This window comes from Platalea leucorodia (genome assembly GCF_965183815.1).
Source record: "Platalea leucorodia genome assembly, chromosome: 8".
NCBI lineage: Eukaryota > Metazoa > Chordata > Aves > Pelecaniformes > Threskiornithidae > Platalea > Platalea leucorodia.
The window spans coordinates 45,222,410-45,242,387 of NC_138830.1; the positions used below are offsets into that span (position 1 = coordinate 45,222,410).

Consider the following 19,978-nt stretch of genomic DNA (forward strand, 5'->3'; position numbering starts at 1 on the left):
TAGTGTAACAGGAAATGTGACTTGTTAAAGTATTATATAGAATTGGGAAAAAAACCACATTTTTAATTTTCCCAACTGTCTAATCTTCTGCTATTTGAAACTTGAACAATAGGTGTTAATATTTCAAAGCAATGGCTATAGCTGATTAGTTATTCTAAAATGACTTAAAGGTAACATTTACTCTTAGATACATTAACCACTATGTAAGGCTGTCTAACGCTTTTCTATTACACAAACTGTTTTTGGGTAACACTATTTTACAGTGTAGATTGCATTAGTAGTTTGGGAATGTCAGTGGAATTTGTACTGCTGGGAATCTGCAAACATTTCCACAAAACGGAAAACTTCTTCAACTGACCGTAGTAACTTGTTTATCACGTACAAATACATTACATATATGCACAGTGTCATAAAACACAGTAGAATTAAGACGACTGTAACTCCCCCTCTTCTCAGTGCTACTGCCTGTTGGCAACCACACTAGACAGCCTGTCGTTTAGTTTGAGATAACAGCTCCCCAAGTTTTGGTTCTACAGAGAACAGACTTTTCGTGGTTCCAAATTTACTGAACATGCATAATTACAGAATTCCTAGAGCTCTTAAATGATTATGTTTCCTAAACCATTTCTGCAACTTCTTGTTCTGTGTAGATTTGACTTTGCGTTGGCCTCTTTACAGGTAGCGGATAAACAGAATTTCCATTCTAGGAAACATCTTCCACACCATTCCCTTTCTTAGGAATTTAAGTACATTATCTGGCCTCCTTTACACAAAAACATACACACACTTAAGGTATTTTTTTTCTTTATTTACACTGTAAAATCACTTGTATGACCTGTATACAATATGTTTATTTTAACAAACACCTGACATGTATGATGTAGCAGTGATGCTATTATTAGTGATAAAAATAAGGTAAATCTAAGGTCCATTGTAAAGCATAATTCATATGCTTCATAAAACATAATTCTTCAGTTTCCATATTCTTAGTCTAAGCATTCCCCACAAACGTACCACCTGCCTTATTGCTCAAAAAAGTAAGAGCAGTATGGCTAGTCTGTTTGTTGTAAATTGACTTACAGTAGAAATGTTTAACTATTTGGAGAGCTTAATCGGAGGAAGTAAGAGAAAATTATTCTGTTTGTTCTAAAAAATACTTATAAAACCTACTAAGTGTGCAAAGACAGATACTGAAAAATTTCCTGATTTTTAATGTCCTGAGTCAATGGCTTCAAAGCTCTGAATTACCAGGGTGATTACTAGTTACACAGTTTGCTTGGCATCTCTGAGCATGTTTTCTATGAATTTCATGCCTCTTTTTGCTCAAAATACTGACTTTGCCAATGAACCACGGTTGTGGAATGAAAAAGAAAAAAAGAAGTAAGTATTGCTGGACTGTAAAATGATGATTAAAAATGAACTGAATATTGTCCTGAAGAAGTGAACTCTATCCCTGTCTGTTCCACAAAATTTGTATGGATTACTGGGAAATCTGCTTTCTGTGACAGGATCTGGGAGTTGGCATGTTGGTAAAGGCTCTAAGGGGAATTTTTTTTTCTATGATAACTTATCTTTAAAGACACTGCAAATAAAATTTACAATAAAGAATTATTGTAAGGGTAGGTTGTACCTGTGAGGTAGGAAAAAGTCTGGTGTTGTCGTTATTTTTCTGCTACAGAGATAAAGGTCTTTTCGCCCCTTGCATGTTTATGCTGCGGTTGATAAAGAAATACAGTGGAGTTTATAATGAACTGAATACAAAATACACCTCTGCTGTTCAGGATTCTAATTTAAATTAAAAGATCACTTCACCTATATCTGGAACTACATCCATTTGGAAAAAACCGACTAAAAAGTAAATTCTACGTCACTCTCTTAGGCAAGCCCAGCGGGGCGGCAGGGCCAGCGCTCCCGCTGCTGCCGCCGGGAGGGAGCCCGGCCCCGGCCACGCCGCGCAGGGCTCCGCGCCGCCTGCCACCACCCCGCCCTCCCGGACCGGATCTTCACAGCCCGGCGCGGCGGCAGCGCGGCGGGCGCTCGCCGCAAGCCCGCCTTTTGGAATTTAAACGGCTTAAAACCCTTTCGGAGCGGGGAGGGACGAGTTTGAGACCGGGGCGATTTTGCCTCTCTCTGCTTTGGCAGAGAACCTTGTCCCCGCCGTACTTTCTTTCGCAGAGCCCGAGAGGAGCCGAGGAAGCCGACGGCGCCCGCGGAGTGCCGCCCCGCGCCCCGCCGCAGGGCGCGGACAGGCCGCCCCACCCGCAGCCCGGCCCCGGCCCTCAGCCCGCCCACTCCCCACAGACCGCAGCTCCTCCCCGCACGGGCCTCCCCCGTCCGGCGGCGGCCGCCTGCCCACCGGCGCGCCCAGCCCGCCGCCGAGCCCCGCGCCCCGGCTGCCGCAGCCCCTCCGCTCCGCCTGGCAGGGGCGAACAAAAGGCGCCGCGTCCGCCCCCGCCCCCACCCCCGCCCCTTCCCCTCCTGGCGGCGGGGCCCGGGCTGTTCCGCGCAGGCAGCGCCGGCAGGAGAAGCCGCCGCCCCGCTGCAGCGACCCGCGGCCCTCGGAGCGCCGGCAGGTATCGGCCCCGCCAGGGGGGATGCGGAGGGGAAAGGGAGGAGACGGGTGGACGGCGGAGCCGCTGCCGAGCAGGCCGCGCCGGGCCGGGCCGCGCAGGCCGCAGGGAGCCGCGCCGCCGGCGGCGGAAAGGCGGCGCTGTGTGGCGCTGCCCGCGCCCCGCGGGGCCCGCCCCGGCCGCCGGGGGAGCCGCGGCCCCAGGCCCGGCCCTCCTGTCTCCCCTTCCCGCCCTTGCCCAGCCCTCGGGGCCGCTTCCCTCTTCTCGCCGGCCCGCGGCGGCTCAGGCGCCTTCAGCCGCCCTCTCGCCTGTCCGCCGCCACCACCGACGGCCTTGCCCCGGGCTCCCCTTCGTGCCCCCCGGGCCCGGCCTGCCCCCGCAGGGCCTGCCCCCGCCCCGCTGCCCCAGCCCTCGCCTCGCCTCGCCTCGCCTCACCTCCGGCAGCTGTGGGGACGGAGGCGGGACGTTCCCTTCCCGGCGCCCTGTCGAGGCCGCGTGTGCCGGCCAAAACCCTTCCCTTCGGCATAAGGCGTTGAGGAAAGCTGGATGGGACTGGCAGTGCAAGGAAAGAGCATGGTTACGATGACCGCCTTGCTTGTATTAATTAATTGTCAGGTTTTCTACAAACCAGCTATTTAAAAACAATTTAGATGCATGCTCACACAGCTCCCTCCACGTGTTTTCCTGGGCATGAGGGAAAGAGATGAAGCTAATCCACTGCAAAAGCTTTAAAACAACAAAGTTGTGCAGTTGAGGCGTATTTCTTTGAGCATTACCAGTCAGTTACACCGGTAGTAACACAAATATTGGTGTTTGTGCTCTGGGAATGGTAGCAGAGTTTTGCATTCAGGATGGGACATCATTGATTTTCAAATGTAGAATGGCAGGTCGAAGCAGTTTTATGTATGGACCATGCTTAGAGAGCAGACAGCACCTGGGAATTAACAGAGGAAGGACTACCTGCCCTTCTTTTTGTCTTTTTTGTAATCTTCTCAAATTTTATGGTGCTTTAATAGTATAAAACATCAAGGATTTTTTTTTAATGCTGTCTCTAGGTTTTTTATAGTGTGTGTTCTCTGGCATCACTTTTGCGTCTTATAGCCCCCTTGTTTGGGATTTCCTGAAAGCCAAGATTTAAACAACTGGCTTTCTATTTTAGGTGCCCAACTAAAATACCTTAAAAGGACTAATTTTTCTTTGAAGGGCGTATGCTTTTTCAAAGAAGTGGAACCTGGTGTGCATTTTGAGTCAAGGGCCAAAGGTGAGGGCAGTCAAAATAATGAATCATTCTGAAAACTTTGTCAAGAGTATGTAAAATTGTGAACTTAAGTCCTTACAAATTTAAGGTAACGTTTTCTATACTTTAATTTGCACTCTGACTTGTATGAATTTAAAAAAATCTTGCATTTTTGTAAGGTACACTTCAACTACAGTATAGTTCTGTAAGTCAAAGTTTCTGAGGGCAGTAAAATATGGTTCGGTTTTCCGATATTTGGTACAGTATTAAGTGAATGTTTGGGTAGGAAGATGCATTGCTTGTATGTGTCCATTTAGGAGTCAGACTGAAGAATAATGAATTAAAGTGACTGACATCATGACAACCATAAGACAGAGAAGGGTTGAAAAAGGCACAGAAGCAGCAGAAGATCAGCCTTCAGAGGAGAAGAATGTGAAGCCTGATGGGAAAATTCTGTCTGGTGGGTAATGAAAAGGATTGTAACATGACTTTTCAGTAGTTTAGCTTTTGGTATCTATCCTAAGCACAGGTTAGAACCAGGTATGTACCAAATACATTTTCATACTAGAATATCTGTCACCAAAATTAATTGGATGAGACAGAGAGCATGTCAATCTCATCTCTTTTAAAATCCTAATTTAAATAGGTGAGAACAATTTTTTTCAATTTACTATCAGTGACACACTGTCAGATTTTATATAGCCATTGTACGTTCTTAAAAGAATCCCAGTTCAAATCATTGGTAACATAAAAGGATTTGAAGACCTCTGATTACTTGTACTTAAATATACGCAGATTGCACATGAAACCCGAATTTAACTGCAAACCCTTGCTTTTTGACCATAGGAGAGATTAGCTAGGTAAATTTAAAAGAGAGACATTAAGTGTCTTAATTCAAGGATCTGTTTAAGTAATGAAATACTGACAATGTTTTTGTTTGGAATTATAACTTTAGAGTTGGCAAAGTTTGTTGGTTTTTTAATTAACTTATTTTAAGGCATGTTTTGATCTAAATTCCAAATGTTTCTGTATGTGCTATTTGGGCAGATGAAAGGAAAGTTACATTGTTGCTTCTGCACAAGTACACTTAGGCTACATACAAAATGGGAAAGTGATCATAGTTCTCATCCAGCCCAGCCCTCAGTTCTGTTGAATTGCATATTTGGTACCTATTGTATAGGCGTCCCACACAGTATGAAATAGCCATTTCAAAGATATAATTCTAAGATCCATATTAAGCCTTATATCAACATTAAAAAAAACAAAACAAAAACTAAAAAAAAAAAAAAAACAGGAACGTAAGTGTACAATAAATTGATTGAGCTACCTAGAAATGCAACCTTTCTTTCCCATCATTGCATCTATAATCTTACTTGGATGTCAGCAGGAGGTCATCTGCAATTCAAAGCATGACACCATTATCAAAGGCTGCTTTGGCGGCTGTTCAGTCTCTTTGTATGTGTTTAGTGAGACTTCTGAACCTTCAGTGTTGTTTTTTACAAAAACCAAGCAAACCCCCAAAAAACAGGCAGCCATTTTAAGATGTGAAGATTTTAATTTCCTACTTTGTGATCTAGCAGTCATCCTGTATTGCCTTAATTAAAAAAGTTGCCCTGGAGGATATTTCAATTTAGATTTACAAATTAGATATGGTATTTATCTAGATTTGTATGGGATCGTGGCATTCTTAAACTATAGCTACGTTTTACCGATTAAGGCACACCTTATTTCACTTTGCATGTAAATAAAATACTCTGAGTTTGCTATACAAGAAAATAAAAAACACATCTCCATAAAGACCTCTTAAAACCAATTGTCCTGTTACCTACAGAATGTAAACTGTACTAGCACAGGCAATGTATAAATGAGTTTCCAAAATTCCTTTAAGTTGAATTATGTGTTTCGCAGTTACAGACTGAAATATTTTTCTTCCAAGATCATGCAGGTGGAAAGCTGTGGAACATACTCTCAATAACTGTTGGTGGAATAGTTGCCATCTCTCTTGGACTCCTTACTTCTGTTTATGTTGCTACACTGCATGAAAATGACCTGTGGTTTTCCAATATTAAGGTAACAATAATTTTTGTAGTTTCATCAGTGCCTTCTAGAGCATTAATATGAGTGATAGTTGAAATTTCATTTTCTTGTAACTTGGTCAAAAACATAGAATATTTCATTTTTTTTAGATTTAATTTTAAAAAAGCTGTGCTTCCCTTCCCACCACTTTTTAAATACTTGATCATTTCTATCAATACCTTTTCCCAGTTTTTCTCTAAAAACATTGCTACACAGCTCCTGCCTGAGTTGTAGCTATGGTTCTTCCAAGCATTGATCATTATCTAGAACATATGTTGCTCTATAATCATCTTTCTTTTATCCAAAGCAATCCAAAACCAAACAAAAAACAGTGAAAAGAAACAATATGCAAAATCGTGGCACACAGTTCTTTAATTGTATTTATACTGTGATATTGTAATACAGTTTAGGCACATTCTCTTACTATTCGATACTAATTTTATATAATGTTATCCTAAATGTGCAAATCTCAAAACATATTTCAGACATTCACCAATGTAAAACCAACCATTCCCAAGATCCAGGACTGACTAGTTTTTTTCCTAGAATCATTGCATGGGAAAATAATGTAGCTGTACACATATCTAAATTTAACCAGAGAAAAGAAATAGGTGAGTCATTTTCCTTTTAGATGCCTAAAATTCACTCTGTTAGGTCTGTGTATTATGTTATTCAAAGAGCGCATATATTTAATTGGAATACTTGCATCACAATATGTCTTTCCTATACTACACACTTTTTCTGTCCCAGTCACATTTATATTCCCATAACAAAAATAGTTGGCACTTACTGACACAATTGCTGTTGTGTTATACGTATAATACTGTTTTGTACCCACTCTTATCTTTCTTTGGATGTGTAGATAGATTGTATGCATATTGAAGGTACGCCTTAGGTTTGCCTTTTCCTTCCAAAAGCAAGCATTGATTAATTTGACAGGTATTCTATATTTTGAAGTACAAACAGGCATGGAATTATGACGATGTATGAACATAACGGATACAGCATTTTTATTCTGTTGAACTGATACAGAGGGACACAAAAGGACCCCAATGGATGAAATGCTAATTTTATTTGATAATTATTGTTTTCATTTTAAGTACACTAGAATGCCATTAGCTATCAAAACTGAAATAAAACCCTCTAGATATTTCTAGTCTGGATTCTGTTGTCTCTGTAGCTCTCATTTCATCCTATGGAGTTGATATGATAACTAGTAACATTGAAACAGAAGCAATTTCAGCCAATTTAATGTAAAGATTCTAAAAAGCATTAAGTTAATCTACCAGCAGGTTAAAAGAGAAAGAGATGCAGATGTTCTCTGATCTCACATTATACCTTCTTCAGTAAGATGAGAACTCCACCAGAGAACGCATGCGGCTACAGTGCTAATTTTAAACTGATAACAACAGGAAAAGCTTTACTGAGATTTCACATATTATTAGAGATAAAATAACCAGTTGTAACACAGAGCCAAAAGCGATCAGGCTTCATACATACTCCTGCTTTTTGGAGGTATGTGTTCAGGGAGGTTATACTGCTTGTGTTTTTCATGTACACGCTCTCAACTTGTATTGTTTCTAAGGACATCTTCCCAAACAGAAGGCTATAGCTCTAACTTGGTTGATCAGACAAATGCAAGTTATTTTGTAAACACCTACATCCCAAGCGAGAGTCAAAGGTACTTTTAAAGATTTGTCCTCAAATTATTTATTGCAGCTTGAGACCAAACAGGTAGTATCCCCTGCAGTTTATTTGCAAATACGAAGAAGGTTGGGGATGAGTCAAGTCTAATCAAATTTTCTGCAATTGTCTGCCAAGTCAGACTCTGACTGTGCTTTCACTTTGATTAACACAAAGCTTTCCAAGGTTTTAGTGTTAACTTAAATATCATCTAGACTTGTTTTCTTGCCAGAATCCATATCAGAGCATTTTGTGGCCACAAGTGAGAATAGCAAGATAAGAAATCTAAACTCTATATTTTGTTACACTTTCTCTTAAGTAAGCAGAATACATGGATGAGAGAAACTTTAAACAAAATACTGTTTTATGGGTAGTATGGGAAGAGAAGACTACACATGAAGAGCCTGTGAAATTTCCTGCAAAGCTGAGACAGGAAGGCTCATCCTAACATCTGTAAAACAGTATACAGGCATCTTTGTGCCTATATGTATGAGTGGACATTGCAGTATCTCTAGATGCATGTACATGTTTTCTAGCATTTCTGAATTGGCTAATCTTGTAATTACAGCACTTACCATATACTAATAAAAGACAAGAATAAAATACACTGTGGAACAATCAGAGATCCTCGAATTTTGTTGAAAATAAATGGAAAATTTATGTTTTTCCTCTAACATTTTATAGTTTGGCCGAAGCACATATTTTTGCATGTATTGACTGAATTTTCTAAAAATTTTGAAAGAATAAGTTGTTTTTTTTTTCCTAACGTATACCCCGGTCTGAATTCACAGAAGGGAAGACTGTAGTCTAATCCTTGGTCCACAATTATTGCATGCCTTGCTTAATGAAGTGCAGAGGTTATTTTGTTTTATTTTTATTAAACTTTACATACAGAATAAATGGACACATGACTAATACACATCCAGTGTTTCATTAACCCCCATGCCTATGAAATATAGTAGTGCATCACCATTGCTCTGAAACATAGAAAATAAAATAAATTCTGAATCAGTTATATTTCCATAGATTTTAAATTAGTAACTTCAGTCACTCTGAATTGGCTGTAAACAGTACAAATTTGGAGATTTTATGTTACTGAACTCTGATATAAAAATTATATAACAACATACTATCCCCCTGAACTTTATTCCTTTCTTCCAATAAGCTACAATTAGTCAGATGGTAAGAATTCATACACAAAAGGGTATGTATGGCTACTAAATTAATATAATGAGACGCAATGGGAGACTTGTTTTGTCGTTCTTTTTCTTTTACATGAAGGTACTCCTCTGTACGTCAGTAGAAGGAGGTCTGCAGTGTTTATCTGACACTTTCACAATAAACTAGACATGTTTTTACATATACCATTTAGGTACAAAAGGTGGAATTCTTGTTCCGAAGACCCCATTGATGTATGAACATCATGATTGTGTAGTTACAAAATTGTGCAGTTTGCCAATTGTATTCAACCCTAAAAACTGAGAATAAAGGGAGTTCATTATGCAAAGTCATGATTCTTAACTTCTAAATAATTGAAGTTACAACCTGCACATACACTTGTAGTGATTGCCTTTCTGTAATTTCAGTTGAAATTGATAGAGAGCCAGTTCAGTTTTGGGTGTCTTCCAGCAATGGTTCACCCAACTAGAAGAACTGTTCTGTGGTTGTTATACTGTTTTGTTCTATTTTGAATATGACTTTCAACAGTGCATTGATTTCAGCTGCTGCAGTATGTATGAATCTTGTTCTTATTTGCTAATAAATATGCCTGCTATTATAAATTTGCCATGGTCATTGGAGAAAGATGTAAAATTGTTTTCTTATCAGAAAAAATGGAAATGCAGATCTTGAAAAGTGGTTAATGCTATGAAAGAGGTACGTGATTGGTATTCTTTTTTTTTATTCCAAGACTTCCTGAAAGAACATCGGAAGAAAAAATGAGAATGCAGAATACCATGTCACATAGTCAGAAGCTGTGTTTCTGTACACTTCCATCAGGGATCACAGAAGGTTATAATCACTTATCTTGACCAAAGAATTTTGAAGAAAAAAAATCTAATCTCTTCTCATATGCATTAAACCAGCAAAGATTTCTGTTTATGATGGTGAAAGCCAAAACAGATTTCTTATCCAAAAATCTTTTTCTGTTTTCTGCAAACTTTCTGGCATGACACATAGAAAATGGCTAGTCTATTTTCAGTGATTTTCAATAGCGGTTTAGTGACTGCTCCTCAAGTACAGTATCTTGTGAGAACAGGATCTACTATGAAAGTAACAAAATGGGGGGGCAGGGGAGAGAATTGCATCACCTCTTCTGTCAGCTGTTGTATTGCTTGTTCAAATGCAAACTCTGAAGAAACTTTGAGCAGCAATGAGCCAAGGCCACATAGTAAATTAATACTCTAACACAAAAAGGTAAACTTCAGAGCTTTCATTTGCTCTTCATCCCTTCTGAGTAAGCACTTAGACTACTATTGAATTTTCCTTTAATAAAATTGCTGCCTGCAAGAAGTCAGGAATAAAAAATACCAAATTTTAAATCTTCCAGACATGCAGGATAAGAATCCTGGGATTCCTTCTCTGAAGTGCTTATATTTTCCCTTTTTACATTTTGAATAGAAGAGAAAAATGAAAAAAAAGTGGGGAAATGGGTAGCCAGCTCATTAGAACTCTATAAAGTGAATGCGTAAGCCATGAAGAGAAGGAAGGCAGTCTAGTACTTTGGTGGTACTTTTCCAAAGAAGTACCTGTTGAGTTGTTATGGGTACTTTTACTCTGGATCAAAAATCTGATCTGAGTAGGAACCATGCCATTCTTACAGATGGGCGTGAGGTTAACCAGCCAAGAGACCATGTACAAGGATTAAATATGTTTGCTGAAGGCATGGTTCTCAACTGGGAACACTGATAGCAGCTGTCTGTATTGAGTTGCCACTTGTATGGTTGACACAATATTCAAATCTTTCTGATCTTAAATTGAACAACTAAAAAATATTTTCAATTACACGAATTGTGTTTTACCTTTGTCAAAAAAGAAAAGTATTGGAGCTTTGCTTATGCTCTTCATTTATAGAAAAACTGAACTCAGACTTTGGCTGCTTCCTCAGTATTCTGAATGACTTGGTTAAGGAGTTTGAGGAAACTGAAGCTCCAGAATTTTGCACTGCCCTTGAGAGGAAGTCCTTTGTATTTTGTTTTGAATGCTTAATATTATTAGGATACAGTTCCATAAATTGAAATCATATGCAACTCTGTACATATCCTGGAGGATAGTGTTCTTTTTTTTGTTTCCTTGGAACAGTGATAACTTCTTTGTTAAAGACTCACAAATTGAATATTGAATATACAGAAAGATAAACGTGTGCTCTTATAATGCTTACCCATAAGTCGGTATGTTTTTATTGACGTGGAATACTAGGAAAAATATAAATTGCTGTAGAACTGGAAAAGTATTGTGAGTGAATAAAACAGATGTTATCTTAGCATGAAACAGATGTAAAACTCACTAGTGTTTGTCTCATAAAGTATAGCATTTGGTTGAATACAGCTGGTGCCAGGATTACAAATTAATCATGTTTGAATGCATTTTGGCTAATTAGATCCCCCTCTGTGACTACTCTCTCCCCCTTAATAAATTCCAAATGTTAACATTCCGTCTTTCTTCTTTTTTTTTTTTTTTTTTATGAGCACTTAGAATCAGCCACTTTTCAGTATTAGAAAACTTTTCGGTAGTGATGAATTTGAAACTAGATCTCATTCAAAATCCAGCATTCTCATTTTGCTAAGTGCGTGGCTTTTAGTACTTAGTGCCAAAGTCAGTTTCTTCTGCTGGTATTATAATGATTTGTATGTTGTAGAGCAGCTGGAGAGCTTAATTGTGAACTTACATTGAATCAGATGCGGTTTTATCTGTTGATTTTTCTCAGACCAGAACTAATATTGGTTTAGTTTGTCAACAGTTGACTTCAATAAAACACATGTTTTGAGCTAAGATTCTATACTGGGCAGTAGAGGAGGGAGGAACATGGTTTTTTGTCTAGCTTTATGTTAGCTCTGAAATAGTATTGATTCTGTTCCAGCAAAAGAGAGGGGACTGTGTAAGAAAGATCAAAGTCTTGGGATTCTATGCAAGGTTGCATTAACCAGAATGGCATTCATAAAAATCTCAGAAAGCAGTAACATTCTGTTATTTCAGTAATGTTCTTTTGTAAAGAGAGCTGAATTAATAAGATTATTTTTAGAAATGTCACTTAACTTTTCAATGACTTGCATACACCACATACAGGAATCTCATTGGACTTTCAAATCTGGATATAAACCTTTTCTAACTTACTGCTTATGAGAGATATTTGCTGGGATGTTTTTACATAAACTACTAAAAAGATCACTAATAGTAAAACAATTTTGTATAAGATGCCTATTATTTCTCTTCAGATTGGTGGTTCATGCAGTCTTATTTTGTTTAAATGTGGTTGCCCAAGGCTCTGAATTTGTTAAATTTCATTAGGTCTTCACAACTATGCATTAACAAAAGGAGGTGAATTCCAAAGGAAAGATCCTGTACTAAGAGCAGTTTTCTCTAGGAGAGCTTTCATATCTCACTAGACTCCACCTGCTGCAATATCAGCCAAGAAAGAGGCATAGTTTGAAGTGTACCTAGTTTAAATAATTTGAACATTTTAAAATTAAAAATAATAACTTTACCTACACCTAAAAACAAGTAAAGAATCGCTTTTCCTTTATATTAAGGAAACCTATAATTTAAGTATGAGAGTGATGAACAGCTGGCTTCCTGCAAGAAGCAGCATTTAAACAAGTGGGCAGCAGCCTACCCTGCCAGCATTACGCCAGAGCGGCATTATGGTGCAGTCCCAAGTACAGCACACTGAATTAATTGAGCCTTAAGGTGGCAAAGCCATGGAACACTCTGGCATATCTACATCTGGAAGAAAAGGTTAAACGCATGGAGCAAGCATATGCAGTTTTAAAGTCCAGCTGTTGGCCACTGCACCTATCTAAACATTGAATATCACAAAAAAAAGTAAAAGATCCAAAATGTTTCCGAATGGCATATCAGAATCACAAAGGCATATACATTTCCCCAGTTAACAGAGGCAGACACCTCAGCTATTTGCTTCTCACCCTAATTTGTCCATGTATTTTACCTTTATTTGAATTAAGTTGCATAGAATGCATGAACCCAAAGACTCAAGCCACTGTATAGATCACTTTCCCTGGTGCAGCAAGAATTGAGTTGAAGGCGGCTTCGTATGATTGTGAAAAGCAAATAGAAAGTGAATTTACTATTGAATTTTCACTTGCAGGAAGTCGAAAGAGAAATTTCATTCAGAACAGAATGTGGACTTTATTATTCCTACTACAAACAGATGATTCAGGCTGCTTCCATCCAGCAAGGTATTGTAAACTGTAAAGTAAGTTTTACTTCGTGTTGCCAGCTGACTGTTTTTAATATTTTTTCAAATCAAGTTGAGAACAAGGAATACCATAACTCCAAAAGATAATGTAACAATTGTACTGGAGACAGATTTATTCTGTTCATACGCCAGGGAGCCACTAAGTTATGGACATAATAAATTTCACAATGATACATTGGTTTCTGTGCCACACCTTCACATTCTGATGATGGCAATCACTTTGAGGGACAACTTTCATATCTGTTAAGGTTTCAGCCTTGCTGGTTTATTCAGTATATTACTTTCATTTTTATTCTTCTGTTGTTTAATTTGAATTATGAGCTTTTTGTGGGAAGGGGCAATTTTTTTATGGTATGCCGGGACAGTAAGTGACGCAATGAGCAGCTTCCAAGGAAATCATATACGATGATGGGGTTTTCTGTGACAGTCTCATGTTTTCTAGACACTTAACTGTTGCTCCCTAGCAATTTTGCTTACACTACACATTTGTCAATATTAACATCACCTGTGCTCAAAGTAGTGACAAGAATGGTTCTCAAGATCCACTATGTACCACAGATTCTGTGCTAGGAATGTAAGTGTAAAAATAAATGTTTTATACGTTACTAAATATATAGTACTTGAATTAGCACTCTGAGTCACATTCGAAGCAGGGAAGCTGAAGACTTCAGCAGGTCATGTTGATTCAGAGGTAATGTGATCTGAATCCTTGACTGAAAGTTTGCAGTTTTTGATGAGAGCGCCTAAAATACCTTTGAAAAAGTTGTTCACTGTTCAAATGAAGATGGAGGGGGAAAATGACAATCTCCTATTTCAATTTCTCTTTATCGTTAAGGTTTACATGGTTTAGTATATGACAATAAAACTGAATCTGTGAGGACAATTAACATACTTGAAAGAATGAATGTTTACCAGGAGGTGTTTCTCAGCATTCTGTATAGGATTCTTCCAATTCAGGTAGGCATTTATTTATGGCTTTAGATTGTAAGTACATTATGAAGATTGCGCAGTGAATCATAGCTCCCCTTTTTAGTTATTTTCTAATTAGAAATATTCCTGATATCTTTTTAATTTGTAAAAGCAAAACCTAATTCATATTAAGTATAGTCCCCCCCATGAGTGTTTTATGTCAACATCAGTATTCTTGTGTTTTACAGCAATACCTAGAGCCCGTTTATTTTTATATCTACACTTTGTTTGGACTTCAGGCAGTTTATGTCATTGCTCTGTATGTAACAAGCTGGCTTCTTAGTGGAACATGGCTTTCAGGGTTGTTGGCAGCTTGCTGGTATATTACAAACAGGTAAGTGAGATTAAACATTCCATCTTTCTAAAATTGTACTTCATTTTAAAGGTAAGGTATTAAACCTTCAAATGCACGATTAATTGGACAAAAAATGAAATTATAAGGCCTCTCTCCAGATTAGCCAGAAAATGGAAGAAGATGTTTGAGTAATATAAAATAATTAGAAAATCATCAGATATGAGCTGACATTGCAGAGTAGGATTTTAAAGTTTCAAGAAGTTTGAGTAGAAAATTTTGGCTTAAATTGGTCTCTGAAAGTGGACTACATCTTTCAGATGTGTCTGGATCTCTAGATGATGTACCTTGTCTTCTCCAGCCTAGGATCCCTTAGGTGTTAAAGACACCTGCATATATGCTCTTCAGGTCTCTCCTCACCGCCCCACACCCAACCGCCAGGGATTCCTTCAACAACCTAAGATCATCAGAAGTTCAGCTTTTCTGTTCCCTTATTCCTGTAGACATCTCCTGCACTAAGACTCAGAGAAAAAAAGATGGTAATTGAGCTGTTCTAGTGCTTTATCAGTTGAAGAATTCTCAATTTGGAGAGAAAATCTAAAGAACTGGCTTTATGCCAGCAGTAAGCTGCTCGCATGAAGCTAAGACTGGTGACATAGGCTGTTATCTGTAAATTAATCAACAAAATAAAAGTACAGTGTCAGTTCTGTCAAAATTGTTTGATATGTTAATCAGCAGCTGTAAAGAAGTTTATCTGCAAGCATGTCCATTACAGAATAATTATAGGTATATAGTGGTGAAACTTTTCTTTCTGCAAAGATGGAAGTAATTAAAAAATACATGCAATGTGCAGTAGTTCACATGTTTATTTCATGAGGTCATCTTTTCCATTTACGGAATATTGGAGCAGATTTGTTTTGTCCACATTTCTAATAATTAATGAACAATGGCAGTTTGTTATCCTCTATGCAAATAGAATAAGTACATGGAATTGATTTGGATAAAGACTTTCTGTCCAGATGAAGTACATCTGAGGCTGCTGAGTAACTGACTCCATTTTAGACATTCTTTCCATCCAACTAAGCATGTCTCAGATGTGTTGCTTACTTTCCTTTGTAGCAAACATTTTCTCTACACAAGAAAAAAGGGAATTATTTTTTGGTTTTGACTTTGAATTCAGGTTTTGTAAATGACTGCCCTTTGGGGAACTTTTACTAACTTCCATCACATCTTTTTTGTATTAGAACATTCAACAAATGACCAGAAGTTCCTAACCAGTTTAGCGGTATTCAAATCCAATGCACTGTGATCACAGTGAAGAAATTTATTCTTATCTGTGCTTTTTGCAAACCAAAAAATGAAGTAAAATTACCTGTGGGGTGAAAATTCCACATGCTGGATTTTTGGAGTGATTTTGTTTTGGGGTTTGTTTGTTTTTTTATTTTTAAATTACCCAAGCTGTGCTTCGTAAGTAAGATTTAATCCATAGCATAAGTTTTTTAACCATAAGTGAAGCTAAAGTACAACATTTGAGGTACAGAAACAATGGATGACTTGCAGAACTTTCATAATGATGCTTTTTCAGAGCGAGGCATGTTGAAGGAACTAGAGAGTAGAGCCTCCATTTTTATCAATAAGTAGTTAAAATACCACAGAGATGCCTGTCATTGCAACCTCTCTGTCACCAAGTTGGTGTTTTATTTGTTTTAAATTTATGGAACTCCATTTGTTTTGTACAGAATAGATACTACAAGAGTAGAATTCACCATTCCTTTAAGAGAGAACTGGGCCCTACCGTTCTTTGCTGTTCAGATAGCAGCCATCACATACCTGCTCAGAACTCATTTACAGCCTGTTCGAGAAGTGAGTATTTCTAACAAGTATGACACAGTAAAATTAGTATCAGAAAACTGTCTATAAAATTTAGGACAAAATGCTTCATATAGCAGTGGATAGTTTATAGCACTGGATATATACACACACAAATCACTTAGAACATTGAAAACAATCAGATGAGCCTTCTGTTAATTTAGATGTAGTTGAAATACAAAGGAATACATATGCTCAGCATTGAAAAAAAACAAAGGTAAGCTCTAAAGAGTACAAGATAACAGTACTGTGTATTTAAGAAAACATGAGAGTAACACAAAGTGGTCAGGAGAAAAGCTTGTAAAGCACAAGGATTAAAGATTTTCTTTTGATTTCATTTGTTTTACAAATTTAAGATGTCCTCGTCTGCAAGAATAAAAGCAAATTGGTGATACAGTTTCTTTGACAAACAGTTCTTAAGTTATTACTCCTCAATTTGATCAAATAACTGCTATTTATAGCATAATAAAACACGTATTGCATACTAATCTATGGGCTGAAACTATTTGAGATCTCACCATTTTCTTGCAAGTGGTGTTACAATGGTAAAATACAGGCACAAATACAAGAACCTGTAACTCTAAAAAAATGTTCATTATCCTCCAAGCAGTTATTGCAGTTAGAAAACCTCATATTAATGTTTTTAAAATGGATTTAAAATAAAACCAAATTGAGGTGAGTTTCGGTTGGTTTTGTTGTTTGGTTTTTTTGTTGTTGTTGTTGTTGGTTGGTTGGTTGGTTGGTTGGTTTTTTAATGAAGGAAACTATGAAGTTAAATAAAACTTCATTCCCTCCTTCCAGAGATGGACACTTATGGCTGTATTCATAGCAACATTTCTCTTCAGCCTGACTTGGCAATTTAATCAGTTTATGATGCTGATACAAGCATTGGCATTATTCATACTGGACTGCTTTGACATGCTTCCCACAGCAAAGGTAAGATTATGTTTGGAAATAATAAGGGTTTTTTTTGTTTTCTATCATGAAGCTAACGGTTTTGGAGGTATTTTACTAACCAGTGGCCTGGATGCCCAAAGTAATACTGATTATACACTGTGCTGCTTTGTGCTTTTAAGTAATCACAGTGTATATACTGCAAATGTAAAAATGAATAATCAAAACACCACCATTTGGTGTTTTTCCAGCTGATTTTATTTCACTTTATGTAATTCACTTCTGTTGTTTAATTTTTGTTTAGTTTTGTTTAGACACAGCTATGTTTTGACACTATTACGGGATTGCTTTTAAACACCATCATAACAGTTGATCTAATACCGCAGCTTAAGCATGTCCTCTGGAAGTGGCCAGGAAAAAAAAAAAGTAGCACAAGAAATCTTTGCCTAAGCTGAAGTCATAACAATGTATGAATTTTGCCTCAAGTGTTGTGCATCATTGTTTGAAAGTTAGGTGTAGGCACTGTGCCACAAAGAGAAGGAAGAAGATAGACCAGATTGCTCAAGAGAAGCAGTTATCTTTTGTAGGTTGAAATTCACCACAAAATAACAACATTGTTGCTATGGTGTTGCTGAACTGAATGAGCCAAAAAGTAAAACAAGTGTTACTAAGAAGATAAGGGATCATTTACAGGCAATCTTAGGAAATAGAAATGTACTGTAGAAGATGAAAATATTGTCTTTGAATTTAATGTCGCTGTGAAATTCTACTGAGATGATGTTACCCCTTGTGAAAGCTTACACTAGTTGAAAAAGGTTCTAACTTTACTTTAAGGAAGGTTACAGTAGAATGAAGAGTAATTCTTGGTAATTTCATTTTAAATTTGAAGCAGACTTGAATATTAGTGATTGTATTAATTTAACTGAAAATTAGTATGGTGGCTGCATACCAAAATAAATGTGGTTTATTTAACAGTTTCTAAACTCTTCTTTATGTCTGCAAATGTAAGCTGAAGTTAGCAATTAATGTGACTAATCAGCTACCTTAAAAGTTGGCAAATTGCCAGCTTCATCCTGAATTACACTAAAATGGACTTACTGCACCACTCATTCCCTATTAGTTTTCCAAAAAGTGCTACTAAAAACTGTTGGAGTTTGTTGGGCCATTTGATACTGACTTGCACCACTGCTGTAATACAAGACTGAACTCAGGATCTTTGTGTCAGGTAAAATTTATGTTTTGGTACCACTGTATCAGAAAATCAGCTGGTTTTTAGTGTTTGCATTCAGCTGAACATTCATAATAGTTTAGCATAGCTCAGAAAGGACAATACTAAACTATTACAAAAAAATTAAAGAAATCAGCTGATGTTTGATTGCTGAACTGCACTGAGCCATAACTCTTTAGTCATAAAGACATTAGAGAGGCTACAGAAACACTTCTTTGACTAAAGAAAATACAAAACATCTTCCAAATATTAAGTAATTAATATTTTCTTCACTCTGCAATTGTTTAACTTATCTGCTTTATTATAGCATCAGGCTTCCCTAGGTCTAAAGTAGATATAAAATATTAACCTAACTAGTTCAGGACATATGTATAGAAAGGATATAGTAATGGCTTTAAGTGTAATGATTTAGTGCAAGATGATACATTTTTTTTTGTAAAAATAACTGATGTTGAAATAAATTATAAACCATATTAAAAGAAAAGCAGCTATGACTGTAAAGTTTTGTAGGCATAAAAATATCATTATTGTTACAGGTTACGTGGCTCTATATCATTCAGATTTCTGGATTACTGCTAGTCTGTGTCCTACAGTTCTTTAATTCTATGATTCTTGGATCATTACTTATAAGTTTTAATGCTTCTGTCTTGATAGCAAGAACAATCCAGGTAGGTACAGAAATATTTTTGTAGTACTAAAGAGTGTGATATATATATAGGTAAATGAGTAATTTATATGCATTATAATCTTAAATTACTAATACTAATTAGAGGAATTACTATAGCGTAAAGCAACAAAAACATTGCATGATCAAATAATGAATTCAATTACACTAACTACAGCATAACCAAGCACATCAGACACCATAATTCTGTGATTGCTATTAACATTTATGATTGTGCAAGCTGCAGTTTGGATCCTGCAAAAAAATTCCATAAACGGACTTTGCACCTGTTTCAGCAGGACTTGTCTTGCATTTATGGATCTGCCTTCATCAAAATATTCTGTGAGAACTAGGCACATGTCAAATTCAGCTTACTGAAATATATTGTTTCTTTCAAAGATTAGGATTTTTTTTTTCCTGTGTTTACAATTCTCTTTTTTCTGATACTGGCATTGATGACAGCCTTTAATCAGAATATATGAACTTACAGGGCCATTCCTGCTGTCTCTCACTCGTGACCTTTTAAAATCAGGACTGTGTTTTTTACGGTTAGACAATGTCTGCACCTATTCCAAGTTGCCTGTGAGCAGCCAAAGAACCATTCTCAGATCTGGAGCTTTGAACTGGAAAATTGCTCAACATCCTATCAACTGACAGTTAGAGCCAGAAGACACCTTTGTCATATTTAGGTGGAAGGTCTAATGAATAGATATTTCAGAAGGCACACAATACTATTGAAATTAGGGGGATCTTGGAACACAACCACAGTTGCACTGGGTGCCAGCAGTTATATAATGGGGCCACCTCTGAAGGAAGGCTGTTTGGCCAGTTACAAAACGCTGCCAGATCAATACACTGGGGATTTTTTTTGATACTGTCCCTTCAGTTTTGGGGAAGAAATATCTTTATTCTGGATACTTGGTTATGTATACATTTTTGCTTACAGGAACCTAATACAAGTTTGATCCTAATCAGGCCTACCAGATAAGCTGTTTCAAATACTCTGTGTTGCTTCTGTTCCAAAGACATACAAGTGTACTGAAATACTAATATTTTGTTTCA

The 19,978-nt window shown here is 37.4% G+C and overlaps 1 protein-coding gene across 6 annotated transcripts in view; it reads left to right on the forward strand.

Annotated features, from left to right (window-relative positions):
- Positions 1-2,458: 2,458 nt before the first annotated feature.
- Positions 2,459-19,978, forward strand: part of DPY19L3 (dpy-19 like C-mannosyltransferase 3) — a 38,688-nt gene continuing 21,168 nt past the window's right edge. For 4 of the 6 annotated variants that reach the window (XR_014229110.1, XR_014229111.1, XM_082320916.1 and 1 more), the window contains exons 1-9: positions 2,459-2,573; positions 4,125-4,267; positions 5,744-5,877; positions 12,890-12,980; positions 13,836-13,957; positions 14,158-14,303; positions 16,001-16,124; positions 16,932-17,066; positions 18,789-18,920. Coding sequence is in view for 4 of the 6 variants with exons in the window: in XM_082320916.1 (XP_082177042.1) it covers positions 4,165-4,267; positions 5,744-5,877; positions 12,890-12,980; positions 13,836-13,957; positions 14,158-14,303; positions 16,001-16,124; positions 16,932-17,066; positions 18,789-18,920 (987 nt within the window). In the remaining 2 variants the exon portion in view is untranslated. Of the gene's footprint in view, positions 2,574-3,764; positions 3,832-4,124; positions 4,268-5,743; positions 5,878-12,889; positions 12,981-13,835; positions 13,958-14,157; positions 14,304-16,000; positions 16,125-16,931; positions 17,067-18,788; positions 18,921-19,978 lie in introns of those variants that run through there. The other 2 variants (XM_082320918.1, XM_082320917.1) reach the window with 2 other exon arrangements.